Source organism: Accipiter gentilis, chromosome 29 (genome assembly GCF_929443795.1).
Source record: "Accipiter gentilis chromosome 29, bAccGen1.1, whole genome shotgun sequence".
NCBI lineage: Eukaryota > Metazoa > Chordata > Aves > Accipitriformes > Accipitridae > Astur > Astur gentilis.
The window spans coordinates 11,140,443-11,164,817 of NC_064908.1; the positions used below are offsets into that span (position 1 = coordinate 11,140,443).

General features: G+C 49.2%; 1 protein-coding gene across 2 annotated transcripts in view; it reads left to right on the top strand.

The window, feature by feature from the left end:
- The window catches only part of COL27A1 (collagen type XXVII alpha 1 chain), a 98,387-nt gene that overhangs the window by 12,634 nt on the left and 61,378 nt on the right, over window positions 1-24,375 (top strand). For both annotated transcript variants that reach the window (XM_049832983.1, XM_049832984.1), the window contains exon 2: window positions 23,911-24,058. In XM_049832983.1, the coding sequence (XP_049688940.1) occupies window positions 23,911-24,058 (148 nt within the window). The remainder of the gene's footprint in view (window positions 1-23,910; window positions 24,059-24,375) is intronic.

Sequence of the window (24,375 nt, forward strand, 5' to 3'; positions counted from 1 at the left end):
TTTTGTTATTACTTTTTCTGCTTTCCTGCTGCTGAGCCTTTGTTTCTAAGCCACGTTTTCGGTGGCAGCTTCCACTGGGAGTGGGAAATACTTGATTAAAGAGGCAGGTTAAACGAGTTGCCATCCAATGAAGGCATCTGCCACACAGGAGTGAAACCTTTAGTTTGACAGAGTTGCATTATTAATACTTTTCTGAAGTCCTTGAATGGATCAATTAAACAGCTGGGGTTTGCCTGTGGAAATGCTGGTCTTTGTTTTGGCAGGTGGTGATGTACCAGGGCTGAGAGAGATGTTCTGTAATGAGAGCTATTAAAAGGTCATTAGCGATGCAGAGGGTTTTGAAGTTGGCAGCAAGCTTTGTGTGAGCAGATTTTAAACAACTCCTGCGCTCTCTTTTTTTTTCTTTTTTTTTTCTCCCCTTAATGGAGCATTTTGAATGTTTTAATTCTGAGGGTGGCAAACTGGAAGATGTGGGTGAGAGAGCTGAGACAGAGGACCTAGTCTCCATTGTGCCACATGGTCCTCCTCGCCCTGGCCAGTAACAAGAGGACATGGGGTGCGGAGTTTAAAGTGACCTGCAAAGAAAGAGGGAGAAAGAGAGAAAACCAGTGGATGCGTGCTCTGTACATAGAATTTGGGTGACTTAAAGAACAGCTTTTTGGCTGGTGGCCTCACTGTCCTAGATCACTTGGAAACTCCTGCCTGTGCCTGCGTCCAGCCAGCTCCTCAGTGCCTCTCTGCTGTTTTCCCCACGAATTCTCTGACAGAGGTTTGAACACAGCCACCACCGCGGCACAGAGATGCTTTCTGGTGTGGCTGCCAGAGATTTTGCAGGAACTCAGTGGCTGCAATCAGCTGATGGCAGGGTCTTGCTTTCTTCCAGGGCAGGGCTGTTGGTGTAGGGACCTTCATTCCTGGCAGCACGTGAAGAGGTTTGTTTTCATTTCACGAAGATCATGTTTCTGCCTTGTGGCCTTAGAGCAAACCTGGGAAACCAAGCCCCAAGCTCCCTACCACAACCTAAATGAACAATTGCACAATTTGTTCCTGTTTCATGTCAATAACTGCAAGGTTTTGTACTCATTTGGGAGAAGGGCCTGAGGTCCTCACACAGGAGTGTTTGAACAAGACTTCAGACTGGGGCAGATTGCAGGTCCCATGCTGAGCCCTCCTATGCTCCATAGGCAGCAAAAAAAGGCAGCTGGAAATTACCCCCAGCCTTCCCACAGATGTGCTCCATTGCAGGGATGGATCCATTACAGGGACAAAAGCAGAGCAGGTCAGAGCTGCCTCAGACCTGCTCCTGGGGCTGGTACAGAGGAGGAAAATCCTCCTTCCCACTTGCCAGAGGGAACTACAGGGGGGTGAGCATGTATTTAATGCCCCCAAGCCGTAGCTGATGGCCAGGTACTTTCTAGTTGCCGTACGGTTTGCACGTTTGCCATACGGCATCGGATCCCTTGGGACTGAAGTCAGCGTTGACGGCTGTAAATCAGAGGCTGCCGTTGCCGGGTGGGTCAGCGCTTGCCCCTGCTCCCTCGGGCTGGCTTGAACCTGGACGAAAGGTGGGGGCTCCCGGGCTGGCTGCCCACCCCGACCTGCTCCCAGCCCCCGGGGGGAGAGCCGCTTCCCTGGCTTGCTGAGGATGAACCAAAGCGGTGCCCGTCTCCCTGTGTGCCTGTGGCTGGTGGGAAGCAAAAGTCATCCTGCTCGGACTGAGCAGGTCTTGCAAAAACCACGTACCGTGCTTTAATGGCAGAGGTCCACATTGTTTCTCTCCTTTGCAGGGTAAGCCTTTAAGCTGCTAAACTTGCTTTGAGCAAAAACTTCTTTTGATGGGTCTTTCTAAGGAGGAGATCAGGCGCCTGCCCAGGGTAGGCAGTTTTCTGAATACTTATTAGTGGGTTTATTTTATAATGCCTCGCTCGTGGTTTTCCTCTCCAAGTGAGCAGACTTTTGGGAATCCTATACCTTCTACAGTAAAAGTGCTGTTAATTTTCTTCCACAGCTCTGCTGGTTTTAATTGTAACCTCCCATGTTAGCTGTAACAACCCATATGTTGATTGTATATGTTATTTAATTCACTGCTGGCCTACCTCAAGGTTGGGTTGTGGTAGAGTTTTAGTTGCTGGGAGGACTTTAAATCCAGATTAGATGTTTTTCCTCAAGGAAAGATGTTTTTGCAAATTCAGCCACAGCTGTTGGTCTTAAAGTAGGAATTAAGCTGGAGACCTTGTTTGGTATATTCTTTGTAGAACACCAGATCAGTGTTTTGGTGTTTTTTTCTGGCTTGAAAATGCTTAAATAGGAGCAGATCCTGTGCTCAGTGACCAGTCTCATACCATTTGGTGGATGCTGATTGAGCAAAAGTGACCCAAAATTAAATTAAAGCAGTAAAAATGCTGTGCCTCACTGTTTATCCCAGGCATGCTAGCCTTAGAAAGCAGTGCTTAGAAGTTATATCTTTGGTTCTTGTGGTTTAATGATTTAGATTTTATATTTTTCTGTCTTAAATATACAAGGCAGTCACGGTTCTGGGTGGGCAGGGTTTGACTGCCCCAGAAGCACTACTGATGTTGTTGAGGTAGTTGCTTGCTGCTCTCTGGAAGAGCTGGGCTGGTGAGAAATCAAGTTTTATAGCTGTTGAGATATTACAAGTCTGTTTAACATCACATGCAGTGGCAGGAGGTGTAGAGGAGGTGTATCACCCACATCCAGGAGTGGGAGATTGTCATGGCATAATTCACGTTGGAAGAGACTTCTGGGGATCATGGAGTGCAGGCCCTGCTCGAGGCAGGTCCATCTAAATCCAGGCCATTGAAAGGGCCCCCTGGAGATGACCGCTGCTGGGTGAGCGTTTTCCTGCAGAGGCGGGAGTTGCATTTCCAAAACTGCTCCTTTGTGTCTGGGCTCTTATTTCTGATATGTGCGGTCTGGTTTAGTTTAACTTGGTCTTGAGCCTTGGAAAGAAGTGTCTGGGGTTACGTCAGAGACTGCAGCTTTCTCATTTCGAGTACAAGGAGCCAAGCGATACTCGAACGCCCGTTCGAGGGGACGGGGAGACAGGGCTGACACACTCCAGGAAGTCCCAGGGTATGGAGGGAGCTCCAGGTCTTGTTGATGTGGGAATTGCAACTCCCAGCGCAGCATTTCATTCCCACAAAGAAGGGGAGGAGGAGAGGGGGAACATTGATAGCTGGAGGCTGATCCTGAACCGGGTCGTTGCAGCTCTCTCGGAGGCATTAAAGCGATGCAGGAGGGAGCATCCCAGGCTGCCCTGGCACGTTGTGCCGCTCTGCCTCCTCCCCAGCCCTTCGTTTCAGCTGAGGGACCCCCATGCCTTGCAGCTTCCTGCCTCTCCTCAGCCAAACATGTGCAAACGTGACCGTGAATCCCACCCTGGATGGTTTTTACACACACAGGCTGGTATTTCCTCCCAGCTCCCTCTCCCCCTGCATGGCCCCTTCACAAAAAATGGAGTCAAGAATCGCTTGTGACCTTGACCTCTGAACCTCTCCTCCGCTCCTCCCAAAATGTGAAGCATCTGGCAGGCATGTGCTGCCTGGCTCCTTGTGGGGCTGGTGGAGCTGCAGTGATGTTGCACAGGCTGTGGCCTGTCTCCAGGCTCCCTTGCCCCACTCGCCCTTTTGGGATGTGTTTGCTCTCCAGCCCCTGAGTGGTGCCTGCTGTGGGCATGGTGGCTGGTGGTGGGGAGACCCTGCCTCTAAAAGTAATCCCCAAGGAGAGGGGTGGCTCGTGCATCCCTCCTCCTTTCACGTTGCTCAGGAAAAGTTTCCTCCGGTGAAAGGGTTTGGTGGCTGCCTTGGAAGTTATCAAGGGTTTGACTGTCACAGGGCAAGGAGTGATCCAGAATGACTCCAACCTGTGAAAAGTGAGCTAGATCTCCTCTGGGTTCCTGTGTACTTCTGGGTCCCAGCCAGGGAGCTCAACGGGAGCTCTTTTTAGGGGCCATTTTGAAGAGGGAACCAGCTAGTTCTAGTTAGTCCCTTCCTGATGCCTCTAGCAGTCATGATGTTGTGTGGTCTGAGCTTCAGACCAACACAAAGATACCCAGATGTCTCATCCTCTGGCCATGGCGTGGTTGTCTCCTGCCAATGCAGGCAGAAGGGGAAAAGAGATTCCCCCTTGTCCCTGGGTGATTCTGGGGTGTTGGGCATGATTCATCCATCCACAGAGCCAGGAGGTCCCTGAGATGCTTCCAATGGCCAGCGCTGGACAAGGGGCAGCTGGGAGCCGAGGCAGCCCTGCGCTTTGTGGCACGGCAGCAGAGGTGCTTTGGGCAGGGAGAGTTGGATCATGATCTCAGCAATTGCTGTGACCTGGGGGGGTCTGCGTGGGGCTGTTCCTCACCCAGAACCACTCTCTGGAGGTGTCTCTGCAGGAGAAGGCGATGTTTCTCTCTAGGACGGTTCACTGCAGATGTGAGTTCCCACATCTTCATCTGTGGGGCCAACCTGTGAGTGTGTTTGCTACTGTCAGAGAGGAGGTCTTGGGGCTGGGCAGGAGCAAGCAGGGACTGGCACGGCAGTTGCTGCGGGGCTGGCCAGACCAACCCTGGTCGTAGTGTTGTGGGGAGATGGAAGCTTTCATCAGGGCTGGGATGTGGTGGATGGACAACAGCTTCCTCCTGGGAGTAGAGGTAACCTGGATGGTTTTCTGGATGGGATAATAAACTCCTGGCTTTAAAAAAAAAAAAAAAGAAAAAATTTAAAAATTAGGTTTTAGAAGTAAAAATAAAAATGACCTCTGAACCTTTGCATTCAACTTTTTGTGCTTGAACCATTACCAGTCAGGTTTTCCAAGCTTTTCTCTATAGCTGTGAGGCTCAGGAAGGTTAATTAAAGAGAGATTCAGAGCTGTTAATGAGTCCAGCAGCTGGAGCATTAAGTCTTTGTCTGCGTCAGTAAGTAGCGTGTTCTACCAAAAGCAGAGCAGCAAGTCTAAGGCCCCTATATCCACTCTATATGGGCTCTGTGGTTTTTACCTTGGACTGGTCCTGGATTTTCGGTCCACAGGATACTTTCCATGTTGGAGAACATGAAATGTTCTCCACAGCATTTCTTCTGGCTTAGTGTCACTAGAAAGGCGTCTGTTTGTGCGGTCCAAGACTGCTCTGCAGTGAAAGCTAAAGCACAGTGAGTGGGGATGTTTGGGGCGTTCACCCTGAAATGCCTTCCTGATCCTAATTAAAATAACTTGTGCATTGCTTTTTTTATTTGCTATGTTTATTTTCCCCCTTCAGAAACAGTTTGCAGAAGCATGTTGTGAACACGTCTCCGCTGCAGCTCAGTAGAGTACGGGCTAATGTTGTCCCAAGGGAGCCCTTTTCAGCCTTCCTCTCTGAAGGAGACGGGAAGCATGGAGGTCCCCACTGCACACTTCTGTCTTTAAAGAGGTGCAAGGATGGCAGAGCTAATTTTCAAGCAACCTCTCATAATCTGCATTAAGATTTGCTCCCAACTTGTGAGTCTTAAATGACAGAGAGGCCCCTGGCCCTGGGCTCCCTCCTGCATGTGACTGTGACTCACAGTATGGTGGCAGACGTGCTCTGGCTTGTAGGCGTGCTCTGTGCCTGTGGAGTACACGTGCAGCACACTCACGTCTCCCTGAACAGTGGAATAATTCCTTCACTCAAATCTGGCTGCAGCATCGAGGTGCCCTCCTGGCTGGTGCTGGCCATCAGGAGCCCCATCCCCGGGCTGAGCCTCCCCGAGCACTCCCCCAGGCTCTCTCCACCCAGCAAGATGCGAGAAAATGAACCCGGCTCCTTTTCACAGTACACAGTTGCCTTTCCTCTGCTTTAATCTCCCTGAATGTGTTTTTGTTTCATTTTTATATTCCTTTCAGGCTTTTACTGGAATTCCCACAGGGCCCAGGCCATGTGGGTAGGGGATGCTGATTGGAAACAGAATAGGACTGGAAGTAACTGAGATAAATGGCCTGATAAAACAGCCAGAGCCTGGCTGATGTGCAGAACCAGCGTGGGACTGTCCTTGCCCCTTCCTCCCTGCTTGGAGAGGGCTCGAGCCAACCAGGAACCAGCTCACTCCTATTAATTGCTCCCCCCTCCCCCCTTTTTTTCTCTCTTTCTTAATACCAGTGTACAAACATTGCTGCAGAGAGCAGGGGTTAATGCAGCTCAAGCCCTGGCTCGTAAGCAGCCTGAAGAAGGCCCCTCTGTTTGATGGGGTTGTGCACGGTGAGGTCTTGGTCCATTACGGCTGCTTTACACCCCTGCCTCTAGAGGAGAGTTGACTGCCGAGGAGAAAGGGATGGGCATCAAGGTTTTCCACAGCATAAAGAGATGCATGTTGCTCTGCTTGGATAAATGAGTAGATTTTTCTTCTAATCTCAAACCTGAAAGTGGGTAAGTGTGTAGGAGAATAGTTGTCTTTTTTGAAGCCTGTAGCATCAACAGTTGCCATATCAAAGAGAGCACAAGAACTGCTTGCTCAAAGCACGGTGCAATAATCAGGAGATTACTGACATCTCTGGGTGATGGTTGCTGTTGCGTTTGAAGTGATGCCCTGGATTTGTCGCTTTTGTAGCTCCTTCTGCAGCTGAGCAGAGCAAAGCTTCATCTGTAGCTCCTCAAGGACCCCCAGACCCCAGCCAGGGTTTCTCTTTAGCTTGATTGACAGTTTGCTGCTGAACACCATGACATGGGTCTCCCTAGACCTTGACCAGGACTGGCAGTCATGTCTCCTTCCCTGTGCCCTTCCTCTGTGGGTTTCTGTAGAAAAGTAACTGCCCAGTGCTCCTTCTCCAGGAGGTATTAGTGTCCACAGAGCTGCCCAGCACTGGCCAATCCCTTCTCCAGTGACAGCCCAGCTCTTGCAGGTCCTGACTGCAATTCACTGTGCAGTCGTAGCTGTATGCAGTCTGTCTCACTGTACCTTAAGGCAGTGATAACAGGAGGGTAGGGCAGGCTCTTGAAATGTAGGAATCAAATATTTTAGGGAGATGAGGTATATGACGCTGGTTGTCCCACACCTTAAGGCAGTGTTCTGGTCCCTGGGCTGTGGCAGGAACAGCTCCGTTGACTTTGTAGGCCTGTGATTTGGCTCTATGTTTTTCAGATTTTATAGTGAATGAATATAATTAAGTATTTAGGGCTAAGCCGATTCCTTAAAGTATTTATTTTGCTGGAGGTTTGGTGGGAAAGGTACAGCAGTTCAAGCCAATTCCAGTTTTTACATTATTTTTTTGTTTGCTTCGCTTCCAAACTAGAAAAAAAAGAAGCAAAGTCACTTCTTCATGTAGTCCTGCTGCTCACGGAGCACCGCAATGTGCTGCAAAGGCTGGAAGCACTGCTGCAAGCCCAGCATGAGAGACTGCTACAGCAATCTCTAGGACATTTAATCTGATGGCTTGAAAACACACTCACCCCAGTTAGTTTGGAGAAGCCCTGCCAGAGTTGTGCTTACAGCAATCTGCACGTTGCTCGGTGAATAAATCTACCAGGTATTGCTGACAGGGAAGTAATGTTCTCTGCCCTTAGGAAATACAGGTGTGGAGAGCAAGAGCAACCATCCCGTGGTGTCTGCAGCACACCAGCCTCAGGGAAGTATTTGTTGTACCTTTGTAGAGTTGCTCCTTATTAAGGATGCTTTTGGGAGAGCCTAGAGGAGCAGAGCTGTGCTGTGGCAGACTATTGTCCATGTCTAAGGAACTCACAGGTGAGGTGTGGAGCATGTTTTTGGAAGTGTAGGCCATTTAGGTCCTATGGCATCCCAGTTTCTTAAATCCTCTCCTCCCTTGGGACCACGCTCTCTGCAAAGGCACTGTTGTTGGATACTTTGGCTGCTTGTGCCTGTGCTGGACATGTGGACAGATTCTGTGGAGATCTGGGTTTCCTCAGCACATCCCTGGGAAGAAAAAGTGGTGGAGCCTAGGGTTAGGAAACAGGGGGTTGCCTTTCCCGAGTCAGCTGCAGATGCTGGACATCGACATTGACCCTCCCTGGCCCAGGAGCTGTGCAAAGACGCAGGGGTTTGCCTGTCCCACAGGGATGCTGTGCAGGTGCCTGAAGGTGTCCTGCCACTCCGACCCCTCCACACAGTACCTAGACAGATGTGCTGGTGTAGATGGGTCCAGCAGACTGCCCTGACCAGCCCCGTTCCAGCAATAAAGCTTTTCCCTCCCTGTCACAGGATCATAGAATGGTTTGGCTTGGAAGGGACCTTAATGATCATGTAGTTCCACCCCTCTGCTATGGGCAGGGACACCTTCCACTAGACCAGGTTGCTCAAAGCCCCACCCAACCTGGCCTTGAACTTCATCCTCACCCTGCTCCCAGTTTTCCCACAAAGGCTGGTCCATATTGGCTGAGACCTTGAGCTTCACTGCTGCTAGCTCCACGTTATCGAGGATGGGCACCTCTTCAGCAGCTTGCAAAGCCCAGACCCTTTGCAAGGTCACTCCCAGGAACCGTGTAAAACCCCCCTGATCTGCAATTTGTTGTGGCTATCTTACTTACCAGCAGTAAGATGCAAGGTCAGGTGGCAAGGATTGTTTTTCACAAGCTGGGAATGCTTTAATGTCTTGGAAAAAGAAACCTTGAAAACTTCCTCCAGAAGGATTTCTCCCACTGTGATACTGGATACAGTATATGGCTTAAAAAATAACTCCTGGTACTTTTTGAGCACTATGAGATATATTGTTTTAGTTTAGCAAACCCTTCTTTTTCATTCTGGAAAGTTAGCTCATGGGTCTAGCTTTTCTTCTTCTTTTTAATCATTACACAGGGGTGGCAGGGCAGTAGTGTAATGTACTGCTCACTTCAGTGAAGCTGGAGAGATACCAGCGTGGGTTATGGGTGAAGTTCATAGTAGAGGACTAGAGGAGTTCTGGTATCTTCCAACCTGTGTGCATCTATAAAGACGGTAATTTGACTGGTCCTCTTCACCACTCCAGAGTACGTTGTACTAGAGGATTTGAAAGTGAGGTAGAATAGACTTGTAGCAAAGTATTTGCCAGAGAGGTTACCAGCCATGGTGCTGAGGCACTAAAACAGAAGATACGTCTACACGGAAGACGACTGTATTTGGGGATGTTTTCAGGTTGGCTGCTTCCAGGTAAAGGAACAGTGAAGTTGAGGGAGGGTGGGCTTAGGGATCTGCTTTGATGGACCTTGATGGACTTGGTGGAGCCTGAAGCTGAGCTGCCAGTAGAGAAGTGTGTCTCAGTGACTTGGTGCATGTGGTAAGAAAGGGGGTGGATGGAGCAGCTACTGAAACTGGGTCTAGTTGTGTGAATAATTTCAAATCAAGAGGTGGGAGTGAAATTCAAAACCATTAAAACAGTTGGTTTTCCTGTGTTTTGCAAAGAAAGCTTTTGGGTGGTTTGGGTTTTTTGGGGAAATGTCCTGACATCTCAGAGGCTTAAAAACAAAATTTCGTTTTAATTTTCAAAACAGCTGTCTGTGTTTTAGATGACTAAAGGTAACTTGCACTGAATAAAATAAGAAAGAGGTAACTCATCCACAGACAAAGATGAAACCCTTCATTTCTAGGCTGACTCAAAATGACTCATTTTCCTTTTTCTTTTTTTTTTTTTTTTTAACTCAAATATTGGGAAAGTTTTCTGTTTGACACCATTTTCTTTCCAGTGATTTTGTTTAACCCTGAGAACTCCCCCACATCCCAAATCCAGCATTTTCTCAGTGTCGTCTGTTCAGAGAAGTAGTGCATCTTTAATGAATGTGTTTTTCCTGCACAAAGGCAGCGGGAGGAATGAAGAGCACATTTTTTTTGCAAGGCAGATATATCCCTGCTGTTAAACCAAGACTTGTCAACTCTGTGTCTGGGCCTCTCCCAAAATCTGCACGCTTATCTGAGATGGGCTGTGCAGAGGCAGCATGCATGGGTGAGCGTCTGTGACCTCTGCCTTTCTCAGCTTTGCTTATGATGAATAAGAAAGGCTTGAAAACTGTTTTTTGGTGGGAAAAGAGAGATTTTCCTCCGGGTTCTTCTGCATAAGAAACTCTTGATTTTCTCCCTGGGAAATTTTCTAGGTTAATAAAGAAATGGAAAGAAGGGAAAACTTCATTTGAGCTGGGAAGACATTATTAGTGGGAAGGGTGATCCAATGCAGCTTTAGAAGTAGAAAATACAGGAGTGGGCATGAAACAGTCTTTGGACAGGTTGCTTTTCACAGGGAGGAAGAGGATTTTGAATGCTGGGGAGAAAATGGATGGAGATCTCCACATCCAGCAATGAGCTTTTGTATAAAGGCTGACAGCAGTAGAGGTTAACCTATGCCCGTGTGCTGTGTGTGTCCTCCTTGGGACCTCACCCCTAATTGAAGTTGCAGGAGGCATCTTCAGTCCCAGTGGAGCATCCATGCCCATCCTCAGCCAAGCTCACCGCCTGCAGAGCCTCCTCTGCCCAGGATCTGGCCATGGTGAGCCAGGGCTCAGCCTTGGGACTTGGGGAACTGTGGTGGATGAATGTCTGCTGAGGGAGCTCTGAGAGGGTCAACCCCTCCTGGGGGGTGGTAAAGTGGTGCCGCCAGCACAGTTTGGGGTTTGACAACTTCTTTCCATGTGAAGGAAATCTTGGTTTATGTTTGTTTGCCCAGAGCCTTCTGAACTGTGGTTCAAGCATTATGGACTCAACCTGGCCGATGAGGCTTTGGTGAAACAAGAAGAGATTTTTTTGCTTGGAGGTCTCAGGGTCCCTGGCCCTGCAGGTGGCCCTGGTGGCTGGGAAAGCAGCAGCTTATGGCATCGACCAGCTTGCCATGAAATCTGAAGGCTCACAGGGACCCAAACATACTTTGGGTTTAAAAATACCAGTGGAGGGGGAGAGGTGAGTAGCTGTGCAAAACGCCAAGCATAAAGAACTTGGAGGAGCATTCAGGAGTTGAGTAAAGGTTGAAACCGCAACAATTCAATAGTTTGTGCAGAGAAATTGGCAGCCGCGAGTGTGGAATGAATCACAAATGTGCACATGTTTTGCCTGAGGTGAAAATCAGAGTGCTTTTTGGCTGTGAAATGTCAGCTTGTTAGTCTGGGAAACACTCGTTTTTAATTTTTTCTTTATTCTTGTGAGCTGTGTTGAAGGGAGCATGAGGGAAAGGTCGGGACTGTTGCCCCTGCCCTGCTTTGCCCCAGGCTGTGCTGTTGCTGGTGCATAGGGCTCTTGTGCTTCTTTCTCTCTCCCATTCCTGCTCCATTTCTGCAGATCCCCCAGGGCAGACAATCCGTGGTAGCTAGATACAGCCTCCAGAACGTTGTTCCCAATCAAATGAATTTTAACGCCAGGTCAGACCCTGAGCACTGACCCTTGCAACAGCATATCTAAAAGCAAAGGAAGCAGAAATAGATCCCTGCAAAGCACTGTGCACTTCACTTGCCTGCAGTGGAAAACATTCCCTTTAATGAAGTGCACGGTACTAATTTCGTTTTGGGCATTAGTCATACGCTGAGTAACAGGAGCTGGTAAAGGCACTTGCAAGGCACAATGGCAAGGCTCAGCTCAGGGAGATCCAGCTCCCACAGCCCAGGGCGGTGGCAGGCATAGGCTCACGGGAGCAGCGTCTGTCTGTCCCCTCTCCCTTGATGTGGGACCCTTGCTGTTGGCAGGAAATGCCAGTATCTCCAAAGTGATTAATTGCAGCATGAACTGGCTGTATTTTAGCTAAGGTAAACCATGCACTGACCTGTAGCCATTCTTTAAAGGGGAAAATTGGCCCTGCTGAATGAAGGCATGGCTAAGAGTTTCCCTGAGTTAGGATGGTTTTGGACAGAGGTAAGAGGTTTGCCAGATGCTTGTGCAATAGGGAGTCTCCTGAAATAGACCCCATGTTCTTGAGAAAAGCAGACAGGAGTTGCCTTTCCCTGCCAGCACTTGAGACCTCGAGTCTCCCACAAGCTCCCATGAAGCATCCCTGGTCCCATCGCTTCCAGGCGGGTGGCTGGAGGAGCCTGGCAGGCAGCAGACCATGCCCAGGAGCCCGGACGAGGCTGGGGCCCTGGCTCTCTGCCTACCGTGCTTGGCACAGTGCGGGAGCATGTCCTTGGCAGCCTCGTGTCCGGCCCCATGTCCCTTGCGTGCCCCTGGCTTTTGCCCTCAAGCTCTCTTCCCTGAGTGCCAACTTCTCTCCAAAGCCAGGCCCACGGGATGGGCAGCACTGGTGTGCATCCAGCTTTGTGGATGTAGCTGTCATGTTTGTCCTGTGCTTTCGGGACCATTGATTACTCTGGGGTGATGTTTTTAAGGTTTTCTCTGCAGACTGGCATGCTGGAAACAGAGCTTTAAATGTGAAAGCAGATGCCGATGAGCATCCTGGCCCCCCACCCCGAGGGGTTTCTGGCTGGGGCACAATCTACCATCACAAATACTGGAGTCTTGTGCTCACCGCACAGAAGTTTGTTGCAAAGTCTCTGCGGTTTCCTGCTCCAGCCTCTTGTCACCCCTGAACTTGTGAATTCGTATGAGTCAAAATGGTTCCGAGTGTGAATTTGCCAGCTCCATGCATGTTTAGGCATGTGATGGTACGTTGAGTGTCACGGGCGGGAGGGCATGAGGCCAAGGGCACAGTAAATTCTGGGTAGGATCTTTGCCCATTCTCCAGCTCGTCTTACAGGGATGCAATAACAAGGTATTTCCTAGGTGAGTGAAGTGAGAGTGACCTGAGCCAGACCTTTACAGTTGCATTATATGATTTCTCTCTGAGTGAAGTCATCGACTCTTATCAAGCTTGGAAAATGAAGCTATCTGACTCCCTCATGTTCCCCCAGCCAATTAGTCTTCTGGGCCACTATAGGGAGGTTGATAAAACACGTTTGTCATGAATACACTGAGACCCAGCAGAGAAAGAGGGTTGTGATTGCCAGAGCTTGATGTTAGGAGCAGAGCAGGCAGCTCTGCAAAGGAGCTCCGAGCACACGAAGGGTGAAAGCTTTGGAAAGATGCTCTCTGGATATCTCTGGCTCATATGGAGGTTGCCCTTTTGCCTGCGACTTTCTAGTTCTGCCAAAGACTCCTGCCCCTCAGGTCTGCTGGCAGTGGAGTTTGAGAGGTGAAAATCAGCCAAGCTAGGGAAAACACGCTCTGATTTTTTTGGCTGCAATGAAGAAAATAGCAGTCAGTTTGGTCAATGCAAGGACTGAATGGTGGGGTTGTTGTGGTTAAAAGCTGCAGCATTTATTGCTTTAGCTGGGGTGTAAGAGATCACTGCTTTACGCATGAGGTCTCGAGGCAGCAGGGAGGATAGACACAGGAGAAGACAGGCAAGAGCTTCCAGGGCAGCTAATTCTCTGATCCTTCCTTTCGGCTAGCATATGCACATGTACGTCCTACTTATCTCAACACACATATCCTCACACTGCCTCCCAAGATTAGCTCTGCTTCATTTCTCCACTTGTACAAAAGAAAAATTGATTTACGCATCATCATGTGGAAATGGAAATGGAAACCTGGGTAACATGTTGAATCATTAGGGTGAGCCACTACATAGGTAGATCTGCTTGAGCAAAGCAGGTTGTGAAGTAGCATCCATTTGGATGCTTAAGGAAATACATTGTGTACATTTTCCTGGGGATCTGAGTTGGCAAGGACTTGTGTATATAGCTGGGGACAGCACAAGCCCTGCTCCCGCGTGGATGGTGTGTGGATGCTCGTCGGTGCAGTCTGCACAGGTTTAAGTTAACCTGAGACTCTTTCTTATGCCAGCTGGGCAGATGTGCTGTTGCTCCCTCCAGCTGTGACCACTACCAGAAATGAAGCTGCACTTGCAGGTGCTGGTGTCTGACCAGACGGGGCAGCTCTGGTGTTTGAACATAAGGTCCCCTGGGTCTGAAAGCACAAAGGACCTTTCACTGCTTTACTGCTGCTACTTTCCCGCAGTTTTTTGATAATTTGATTATGACTTGGAAAACAGGAGTCGCAGAGATCCTGAGCCAACGTGTGCTTTTTCGCAGTGTGACAGATGGCTGCTGGCACACGATCAGACTCTTTCTGGTTGCCTTTCACCAGTGACTAACATCTGGGCATCTCGCCTTAGATCTGGCTTGCCTTGCACATCGCCAATGATATCAGGTTTAAGCTTCAGTTTTTCAGCCTTGGATGACGTTACACGTACAGTTTAAAAACGCTGTTAGACTAAACCAAATGAACCGATTCATCACTAGTGGAAGGAGCAGGGAGTTTGGAAGAAGGATTTTGTTTTGGGGTGCACCAAGGCCTTATTTGCTGAAACTAGAGGAATTCCCAGGATGGGCTCCCTGGACATATTTATTTTTATTTTCTCAGGCTGTAATGTCTCCCAGATGTGTATGTCTGTAGCAGAACATAATACTAACCCGACCGTTTCCCTTGTTACTCAAGACACTTTCAACATTGTTGAAATAGTAGCTCAGACCGAGCCTCTGCCAGACTTTAAAATAACTACTCTAAGACAATGGGAGGGTAAGCTGGAGAAACATTGGTGAAGATCAACTTGTAATAGAGAAGAAGGGGACCAAGGTATTTCAAAAGTAGACATTTCCCATCAAACTGTTGCTTCATTCCAAAACTCTGAAATTGCATTTCCTTTTGTAAGAAATCTTTCTGCCTTACTCACCTCTACCTCTTCACTTCAGTTTTGTAGCTTCTGGTGTATATTTTGCTGATCCCCCTGCCATTTGGTGAAGAAAGGGGAGTTAGGAGGTAAGCCAAACCCTTCCACCTCCTCCCCTTCCTACCGCTGCTCGGAGAGCGTAGCCTGCAAAGGGGCTGCTCGTGCGCTGCTGTGCTACAGCTAGCTTTCCTACCCCCACAACACATTGCTGAGATTATAAAGTCATCCCATTCTGCCCTAGGAAGAGTTAAAGACTTCACAAAACACCATGAAAGCTCAAAAGGGAGAGAATGAAAGCTCTGTGTGCCCAGGGATCTCTTGGGTAGCACAGCCAGCTGAGCAGAAGTATCTTCCAGCGCTCCCCAGAACAGGAGAGACTTGACCTCAAGTCCCTGCCAGTGGCTGCTAACACGGACGCTGCCTTTGGCTCCGCAAATCCTTACGCTGCAGGGAGCTGGGAGGAAACACCAGGAAAGACTTGCTCTGTTCCTGCCCTTTTCCTCTCCTCCCCTGCAAGCATCTGCTGTTGGAGCCAGGGATGGGGGCTGGAGGGACCTCCCTGTGGTCCTGACCTTGAAGTCTGTCAAATCCAGACAAGCCTTGTCCACGGGAGCTTGGTGTGGGGGATGGGGGTGGGGGGTGGGCGGTGTGTGCACACCAACGTGCACGTGGTCTCCATCAGCACGAGAGGATGCTGAAAATCAGGGGTACAAACTCTGGCTATGCCGTGGGCTGCCCTGCTTGGCGCTGACCATCCCACCCAGAGGAGGTTTTCACGATCATCCCTCCATTGCTTTTCTCCAGTGGCTTTGTGCATATTTACGTGTGTGTCTTCCAACCCTATAAAACAAAACAACAGAGAGGGAGGCTCTTGGAAAGCTGATGCTGGAAACAAGCCCCTGGAGTGCGATAGTTTGTAGAATTTGCCATTAATTTACTTTGACAATGGAGCAACAAAGAGAAGCTTATTTACTAACGACAGTGAGGGCCAATATTTTTGGGACTTGTCCCCACTCAGCCTCACACAAGTGTTACCAGTATGGTTTTTAGTAGTTTTTAAATTAATCCCACAGAATCCGCTGTATAGGCATTGTAGACCAATTCAAATCTGGTTTATGCTGATTCACTGTAATTCAGTAATTAAGTTTAATTGCTGTGAGGCAGACTTGAACAGATTGAAGAGTGGCTGTGCAGGGATTTGCACAGGTTTAAATGAAATCCATTTAAAAATACCCCTCTAGCTAAACCCATTAAGCCCCGAATATAGATAAAACATCAGTTCCACAGTGTTTGGCTTGAGTAAAGTGAGGGTTTGAGCTCAACCCAAAAGCATTTGCTGTCAGTGGTCCAGGAGGGGACAGGACATGCATGCACAGAGCAGAGGAAGGAGGAACTGGGGAGGATATGTGGAGAACAGGGGATAGGAGACACACCAGGGTGTGCGTGTGGCCCAGGGGGTGAGGGGTGTGCAAGGCTGGGCTGAACTGTAGCACCCCACAGCATTTTCCTAGAGACCAGGAGCTTTGGGTTAAGGTTAACTCTCTTGGTTGCTCAGGAAGGAGATGGTTGAGGAGCTCTGCACGATGTCTCAGTACATGTCTTGGGAAGGTTAGAAGTGGCTTCTTTTTTGTTTTCTTCTTATGAAAAACAAAACCAAACCAATCCAGCTGAGGCCACCAAATCTGGCAGAGCAGCTAGCCATTGTGCGCTTTCCTTCCAGCCCCTCCCAGCACCTCCTTCAAAAGGGTCTTCGGGCTCTCGTTTCTCAGCTGTCGGGATATTGATTGGCTCCATGTTTGCAAAGCCTTTCCCTGTCCCCAGAGGGCAGGAAACATACTCCTTCAGTTAATGGGATGAGATTTTCACACCATCTCATGGCTTGGGCAGTTGGGATTTGTAGAGAGAAGACCTGATGAGGACGATGAAGCTGAAGGCTGAAATGCCGCCAAGCCCACTTCCCCACTCCTGTGGCCATTTTGGTTTCATCATCCCCGGTGTGGGTTTAGCAACTCGTAAACTCTTTGCTTTCCTGATCCCATCGCTCTTCTCCCGAAAGCTCTTTTGCAGGCTCTATTCTTTTTCTGTCACTTGGCCTACTTTTTTTTGTAGCCAGCGTATCCTTATTCAGGGTCATCCTTGACTTCCAGCAGCCCTTCCTCCTCCCCAGACTTTGTCCCCAAAAGCCCCATCCCCATCCTGGCAGAGCCCCCCATGCTGGGCCTGTATAAAGGAGCGGCAGCACACCTGCAGATCTGCGTAATGAGCTTGAAAAGAAGCCTGCACTCGCATTTTTCCTGTCTAAACAATGTGTACCGCTAGCTCTTTCTTCTGAAAAGGTTATGCTTCCCTGAAATTTTCTGTCCTCTCTGTGGGTCGGTGGTTGCATTCACTCTTCCACTAATAGGTACAACGTTCTCCGTGAGAAATGTGCTTTTTCTTTTTCTTCCTGCTTTGGCTCTGTCCCCATCAACTTGCAGCCACTGGGTCAAAACCAAATTATCTCTGCTCTCCGGAGCAGGGAGGCAAAGGTTGAAATCCTGTTGCATAACCCTCTGAATGCAGGTCCATCACTGCGAGCTGTGTGCGCTTTGGCTTAAACCTCGTCTCGTGTGGCTTGTGGTGTTACTCTTAAAAAGAAATTATTAGGTGACAAGGGAAATGGAAAGAGTAGGAAACAAATGTGGCACAGGAGGTGACATGGTTGGCTGCCATGGACATTATTTAGGTTACAGGCAATGCTAGGATAGAAAGAGAAGCAGGAAGAGCTGGTGGAGGTTGATGTCCTGCAAACACAACACTACCAAGGTGTCTTTGACTTTGTCCACCCAATGTGCAGAGTCATCAGGCAAGTCCAAATAAATATGAAGCTGCCATCTTGGGTCCCCTTGGTTCAGAGAAGGCCAGGCACAACCTCCAAGCCTGAGAATGTCTTTCAAGAGGCAAAGGGTGGAGGAGTGTGAGCTGTCAAGAGGGGAGTGAAGGGGCATCAGTGTTTTGGAAGGGCTGTCTTGTTTTGAGCGCTTGGCTACAAACCATGCCTGTGCTAATGTAGTGGTGTGAGGTGCCAGGAAACCCTTTCCCCAGTATAAAGTCCTCTTTTTCCATCACTTAATGCAGACAGCCTATTATTAAATTCTATCTGTGATGCACAAGCCTCTCTAATTCAGACTTTGAAGTGCATGGCCTGTGATTCTAAGCAGACTTCTGGCAGGACATTTTCATGAGGCACTCAGAAATTAGAGGGAGAAAAGACCCGTTAGGTCGTATGTTCTATTCCCCAGCCAGCAAGCACCAGGGCTGTCCTCTGGGGTTGTCTTCAGGGCTTGCCAAGCCTAGTTATTTCAGATCCCAACCAGTGATGCTGCATCCAGGGGAAGTGACTCAGTCTGACAGATCCTGTTATGAGCTCTCCTAGGGCTCCAATTATGTTTTACATTGTTGAATATAATTTCCTTTTCCCTCATTTCCCTCCTTTGGGGAGAACGTAAAGCTGAGTATAAGCTTCACATGTGCGTACAAGCCAGAGGAAAGCGCACACAGTCACTTTTCTGTATCTGCAACCTGGGGTGCCCTCCTAAGGAACACCTTCCTCTGGGATGAAGCCCCAGGGATCAGGTGGGGTGGTGGAGGACCACTACCGAACCCTATCTGGTCCCTGAGAACACTAATGGGCCTTAATGGCCTTGACCAGCCTCACCTGGGACCGCCACCCACGCCCTCATCCCAGGAGCCCCATTTAAGTTCAGCCCTGTGGCCTTAGCTCTTCCCTAAGCTGTAGTGTAGGGTGCTTGCTTCTAGTCCTGCCTCTGGCTTTATCTCCTGGATGGACTGTGGACCTGTGTTTGGATGTAGCTTGTCTCCTGGTAGGATGCCTTGTATGTTTGTCTCTGTCTCTTGGATGGACTTCACACCCGCACTGTAGCCTTGTTTCCAGACCAGCTTCTGCCTGTGTCTCCCTTTGCACTTGACTGTCCTCCGTGGAGGACCCTGGACTTGGTTGATGGCTAGCTTTGCCTGGGGCTGCCTGTGGACCAGTGGCTAGCTCTGCCTGTTGTGTTTGCCACCACTGGGACTGTGCCTGTAAGCAAGGCACTGCCTGCTGCCTCTTGGTTCTCCCTGCCACTTTCCCTCTCCACTGCCCAAGCCAGGCTGGTGGACGCCTGTACACCAAGCATGTTCCCAGTTGGCCTTGCAGGGTGACCACGATCCCTCTCTGCAAGGTTCCCCATCTGCCTATCCTCCTCCTTGAAGGATGGCTTTACCTTTGGGGTTGTCCTCTGGGTCCCCAGTCTGACCAGAGCATTGTCTGTGTTTCTTGTGTCTCCTCTCGTTCCTTGGGAATTTTAACTCTGTGTGGGGCCAAAAGACTGATGAGGGCAGGAAAACCCTCTATTGAAAATATGGAGCTTATGGTCTGATGCAGGTACATTGACAAAGTCCCCAGCACTGAACAGTGCAGGGGCACATGCAGACCCCTCTGCCTTCATTTCTCCTTTATCCTAGACATGCTGGTGCTTTTTGTGTGCTTAATATTTGAGCTGGAATCTGTTTATAACTTCTCAGAGTGGTGGGGTAAAGTCCTTAATCCCTGATTCCATGTGTTTTTCTAAGTGACTTCATTTTGAAAAAGTGATGTGTAATTTTTTTAATTTACTGTTTAGCTTTTTTACAAAAGAAACAAGAACTCAGTTTTCTAAATAACCATGTCTTAAAGTGCACTGGTGTGCTCAGACCAAGGCAGTGGAGGCAATGATGGTCCAGGGCACACTTCTGATAATTGGAGAATGCATCTTCACTCACTGAACTTTGCAAGGCTCTGCTGGTTTTCTCCTCTAGCCTGAGCTTAGGATTGCTGGGACACCTGTGCTAAAACACAAGGTCTGTCTAGCTGTTTCTCTTGGTATGGTTTCTGGGCTCTTGGAGGCAGAGAGCTCCTGACAGGACACCAAGCACCACAGTGGGTTCATGGGGTGTAATTCAGCAGTTCCATGTTCTATCTCTAGTAGCTCTTTCTAGGTGTCCCCCTTTGCACTGACTGCTGTGCTTCCCGTCCTTGAAAGCGTTTCTCCCCAAACATGGCTGGCACCCTGAAGACTGCTGGTTAACTTCAGCTTGTGGTTAACTTCAGCTTGGGATGCCGCGTTCTTGGCTCTGGTTCCACTGGCCAGTGCTTGTCCTTGCTGAGGTTGGCCCATGCACAAGTCTCCCTGGCACTGGGCTGCCTGGGAAGATTCCCGTGCTGCTTTAGGAGCCTGGAGGCAAGCTGAATTTGGCAGCAGCTGTTGAACTCCAGGAATCTCCTTTCCAGCATAGAAATAGCCATTCTGCAGGCTTTTGGTTTGAGGCTGAACAACAAAAATGTTAGTTTGGTATGCTGAATATCCTGAATGTGCACTGTGGGCAGTCTTGCCTGGCTTTTCTGCAGATGGGCAAGGAAGAACTCAAGTCTAGAGCCCAATGCGAACACAGCTGGACTGTGAGCACGCCTTGGTGTGAGCCCTGCCTCTGGGGTCCTGGGCAGCATTGCCTCCAGGGTGGAGGTAGGGCCGTGCTGGTGGTGAAGGCTGCTCAGCAGTGGTAGAAAGAGTGTCTGTGAGCAGAGCTGCTCACTGGTGGCCACTGGAAGGAGATGGGGAAGCCTGGCTGTGAAGCAAGGCAGTGGGGTGAATGCCTGTGGGGATTAGGCACCTGAGCCCTAGGAAAGCTGAAAAGTCGTGAGGAAACATGATTTTTTTGTAAAGGAAACATCGAATTACAGTACCACCTGTATGGTCTGTCCCATCCCTGACTCTGGCTGCTGCAGTGACTGCACTCACTGCATCCTTAGCATCCACCTGCCTGGCATTAATCTGCTCCCAGAAAGGCTCTGACCCTGATCTCTGATAGCTGGTGGCTCACATCCTGCAGCTGAGAATCACTTCCACAGGTAATCTGTGTCCTTGAGAAGCAGCATGTCTGCTCCCAGAGGTTAAAGCAAAGAGAGAAAATAAACCTGCTTTGAAGTTTAAAGTAAATCCATGATGTTCTTGTACAACCAGAAACCCAGCACTGTCGGGATGGAGAGCTGACCCTTGGTTAATCCTGGGGAGAAGCTGCAAACAAAAGCTTTGGTGTTGAGGCTGGTTGAGCACTAAATCCAGTGTCGTAAACAACCTCGCTGTGCAACAGCTTCTGCCCCAGGATGAGAGTGCAGTGCCATGAGCCCGCAGCTACTGCAGCAAGATGCTCTTCAAAGTGTCTGTAGTAGATCAATCCCTTCTGTTGCTTTGCTGGCTCGTGCAGCATGGGTTTCTGCTGCAGGCGTTTCTGAGGCCCCACTGGCTTATCCCAATGGCACAGAAACTAGCCAGATGTGGCTAAAATAAATACATGGAAAGCTGCTTCTGGAGAACAGGGAGTGGGAAGAAAATGCAGTGCAGAGCTGCAATCTGGAGCTGGTAAAACAGCAGGGCATCTGCTTTCCAGCTTCCCCAGCTCTGAGTGAAAGCTGGTGTTGGAGAGGCACATCATTTATATCAACATTTCTCTTTTGGCTTATAGGGGAAGTCAGAGAGGAGACTGGTGTTTGTAGTGGCTGATCTGCCCGGGATATAACTGTGCAGCTGATTGCGGGGGTTTGAGTGCTGACCCTCTCTGGAGATTGAAATGACCTGTTGTTGTTTGGTTGTCCTGGCTTGTCTCCAGTAGAACTTTGGCATCATCCTCTGAACTGCCTGAATCGTGCAGGGGCTGTGGGGTGGCTGTGCTCAGCTCTCACTCTGCTGTTCCCAGTGTGCATGCAAACATCTGGAGAGGTGTTCATAGAGATGCGAACACAATTAAATCCTTCCTGTGATGTTCAGGCTCTGATGGCTGCAGCAGTGCATAGCTCCACTGTCAGAGCTGGGGTTGCTCCAGGCATACAGTGGGATCAGCTTGTCTCTTGCTTGGCTGGTAGGTGCAATGTCTGCTGGTGCTCCATGCTGTGGATGCCTGCTCCCTTGGCTTTGATGGGTTGTGCTTCCTACCTGTGCCCTTGCCTGGGCCTTAGGAGATCTCATCCATTTTACTCCTAATTCTGTTTTTCTTTTATGCTAAATTCTTATTTTGGAGTTGGTGAGGGTTCTAGAGGCAAATGCCAACCCTGGCTGTTTAAAACTGCTGGTGTAGCCCTGCCCCTGGGATCGCTTTCCAGCTAACTCCAGTTCTTAGGCCAAGGGGAGAGAGGAGTCTCTGCTACTTTATTTAGGAAAGCACCAAGCACATGCTTAACTTTAACCCTAGATGTACATGTTGTCAAGGACCATGGTTTTAACTTTTAGCAAAAGCTCAAGTTGTGTGTTAAGGCCATAGTCTGCCCAGGAAAACTTCCATGTAGGTGTGTTATTTCTAGTACCAAGTGCCCGGCTGCAGCTTGTGTAGGAAGGCCCTTCACCTGATAGAATCCACTGAATTCACACTTGTCTGCCTGTAATGACCAGCAAAGCTGATTGGTGATGAGGGCTGCAGTCCCTGGAGATGGAATGTGCAGGTCTTGGCACATACATTGGTGTCCACAGCTGGGAAATCACCTCCCAAAACTGCTTGGGAATGAGAAGGGACAAATGTTCCTGATATTTTTTCCCCTGTCAGATGTGTTTGGTCTCAGATTAATTCACCATGCTGTGCATGCACAACACTTGCAAGGCCGATAAAGTCTGCTGACTCAATACCATTTCAGGGTTTATGACTGTTCACGTCTCTGAGGGGCTCAGCCCTGCACCCAATCTGGCTTGGTACCATTTTTGCAATGTTCCTGCTGCTGAAGGCTGTTGCATGTGCATGTTGCTGAGCTGAGAGTTACCCGGGAACATGTCAATGCTGTGACCATGTGGGGAGCTGGGGAAATACCAGGTGAAATCCCAAGAGACCACAAATGGCTGCATCTCCTGCAGGACCCCCTTCCCTCCCCTCCTTCCCAGCACAGAGCTCTTTCCCTTGCAAAATCTTCTGAGGAGATGGTGGCAGGACTGCTATGTTAGCATCTGAACGGGATCAAAGCAGCTTTCTGCTCAATTGATTTGTTATTTTCCAGAGCAGCAGATCTATATGGTGTGTATATCTCCTGTCAGGCTGCAGCATGCCTGAGGCTGTTCATCTGCCCTCAAATAAATCTCGCACCTCATCGACAGTGGGAATTAGGGTGAATGCAGAGGCTGGATGCCTCCCAAGTGATGGCAGCTGCTAGTGCAGATGGCAGGATTCCTGTTGACAAGTCATCAAGTGGGATTGTCCAGGCCCTCCCAGTCAAGGGGGCTGTGGGTCCGGAGTGATCCAGACCCCTCCTGCAAGGCTGGGCCCATGGGGTGCTGCCCTGGATTCTATCCTTTGTCCCCACCCCTTGCAGCTGGCAGGGTTATTGCCACACTGCCCAGCAGCATAAAGGGAGGACAAGACAGGAGGAACCTGGTTGTAGATGTTTTGGAGGTAGAAATGGTGTGCCTGAGTAGAGCCAGATGTCTGCAATTTTTTTTTGCTAATGGAGGGGAACAAGAAACCTTGTGCTTTTTAAACAGTTTTTTGTTCAGGTATTTCTGTAGTTGAAGGGTTCTTTAGTTAAAGAATGAACTTGGAAAGGGAATGTCTCTGTTCACCAAGGAGGTTAAAATCTCATCAGACTGAAGTGATAGTGCTGCCGAATAGCCCACACCAGAGGCTTTCACCCAATTCAAACCATCTTGCATGTTCACAGTAGAGTTCTGAAAGTGAGCCTTTCACCTGCTGGGAAAGGGGTATTGTGTGAAGCACGGCTCCCAGTGGCGCTCCTGATCTTGTCATAGTGATGAACCCTGCTTTGGGCAGAGGGGACTGTCCCCATGGTCTGGTGAGGACACCCGCCTCGGTGAGGGACGCCCCTCCTTGGTCCAATTCTTTGGTGAAATTGGACAAACATCAACAAGGAAGCTTGGGAAAGGACTGAGCAGGATCTTCTGTATGCAGCTGATTCAGGACTTGTGGTTTAGAACAGTTGTGTCCCATCCTCTGCTTTACAGTCCTGAGCATCCCAACTATATGGTCATAAAGGTACCACCACTGCTGGGGTAGGAATGGCCCTTCACGTCTCTGGGGACACTGGCCTTGAAACATGTATTCTGTTTCAAAAATATCACCTGGCTGCTGCTGAGGTTATCTGAATATTTGTTTTGGTCTGAGTTTACTGAATTTGTGAATTATTTTAATTTCCCCAAACTGTATGCTCTTCCTGCGGAGTATTGTCTGTTGTCTAATAGGAAGAACAAAAAGAGCAGAGCCCTGTAGTGAAGGTATTTCAGCTTTTGAGCATCTCTTTCTTCTCCCCCAATGCAGATGAAGTGAACTTGCTGGACAAAATTACTTCCCATGCGCAGGACCTCAGCAATATTTCCTTTGGCTATGATGAAGCCAACTGCAGCATCCTGGAGATTGGGCAGTATGCTACGCTCAACATCCCTACAAGGGAGGCATTTGGGGACAGGTAGGCTGCCTTCAGGGGGATGGGGTTGGGATGGTGGTGCCCAAAAATCATCTCATGCATGCTTGTTGGGTTGAGGGGTTACTTTAAGACGCCCTTCCATAATGACACAAAGATAGCACATCCACTCTGTAGTCTGAGCTCAGTGCTTCTTCCCTTTCTTCCTTCTTTCTTGGTTGTGTGCAGGGAAGACACGTTAACACAGTGCTTGACTGACCATTTCCAGGAATGTGTTTTCTTGGTGTTCCCATCAGGAAGACCTCTCTGCTCCAGCACATAACTGGAGAGAGCAAGAGAGATGGCACAGCCATATCCATCAG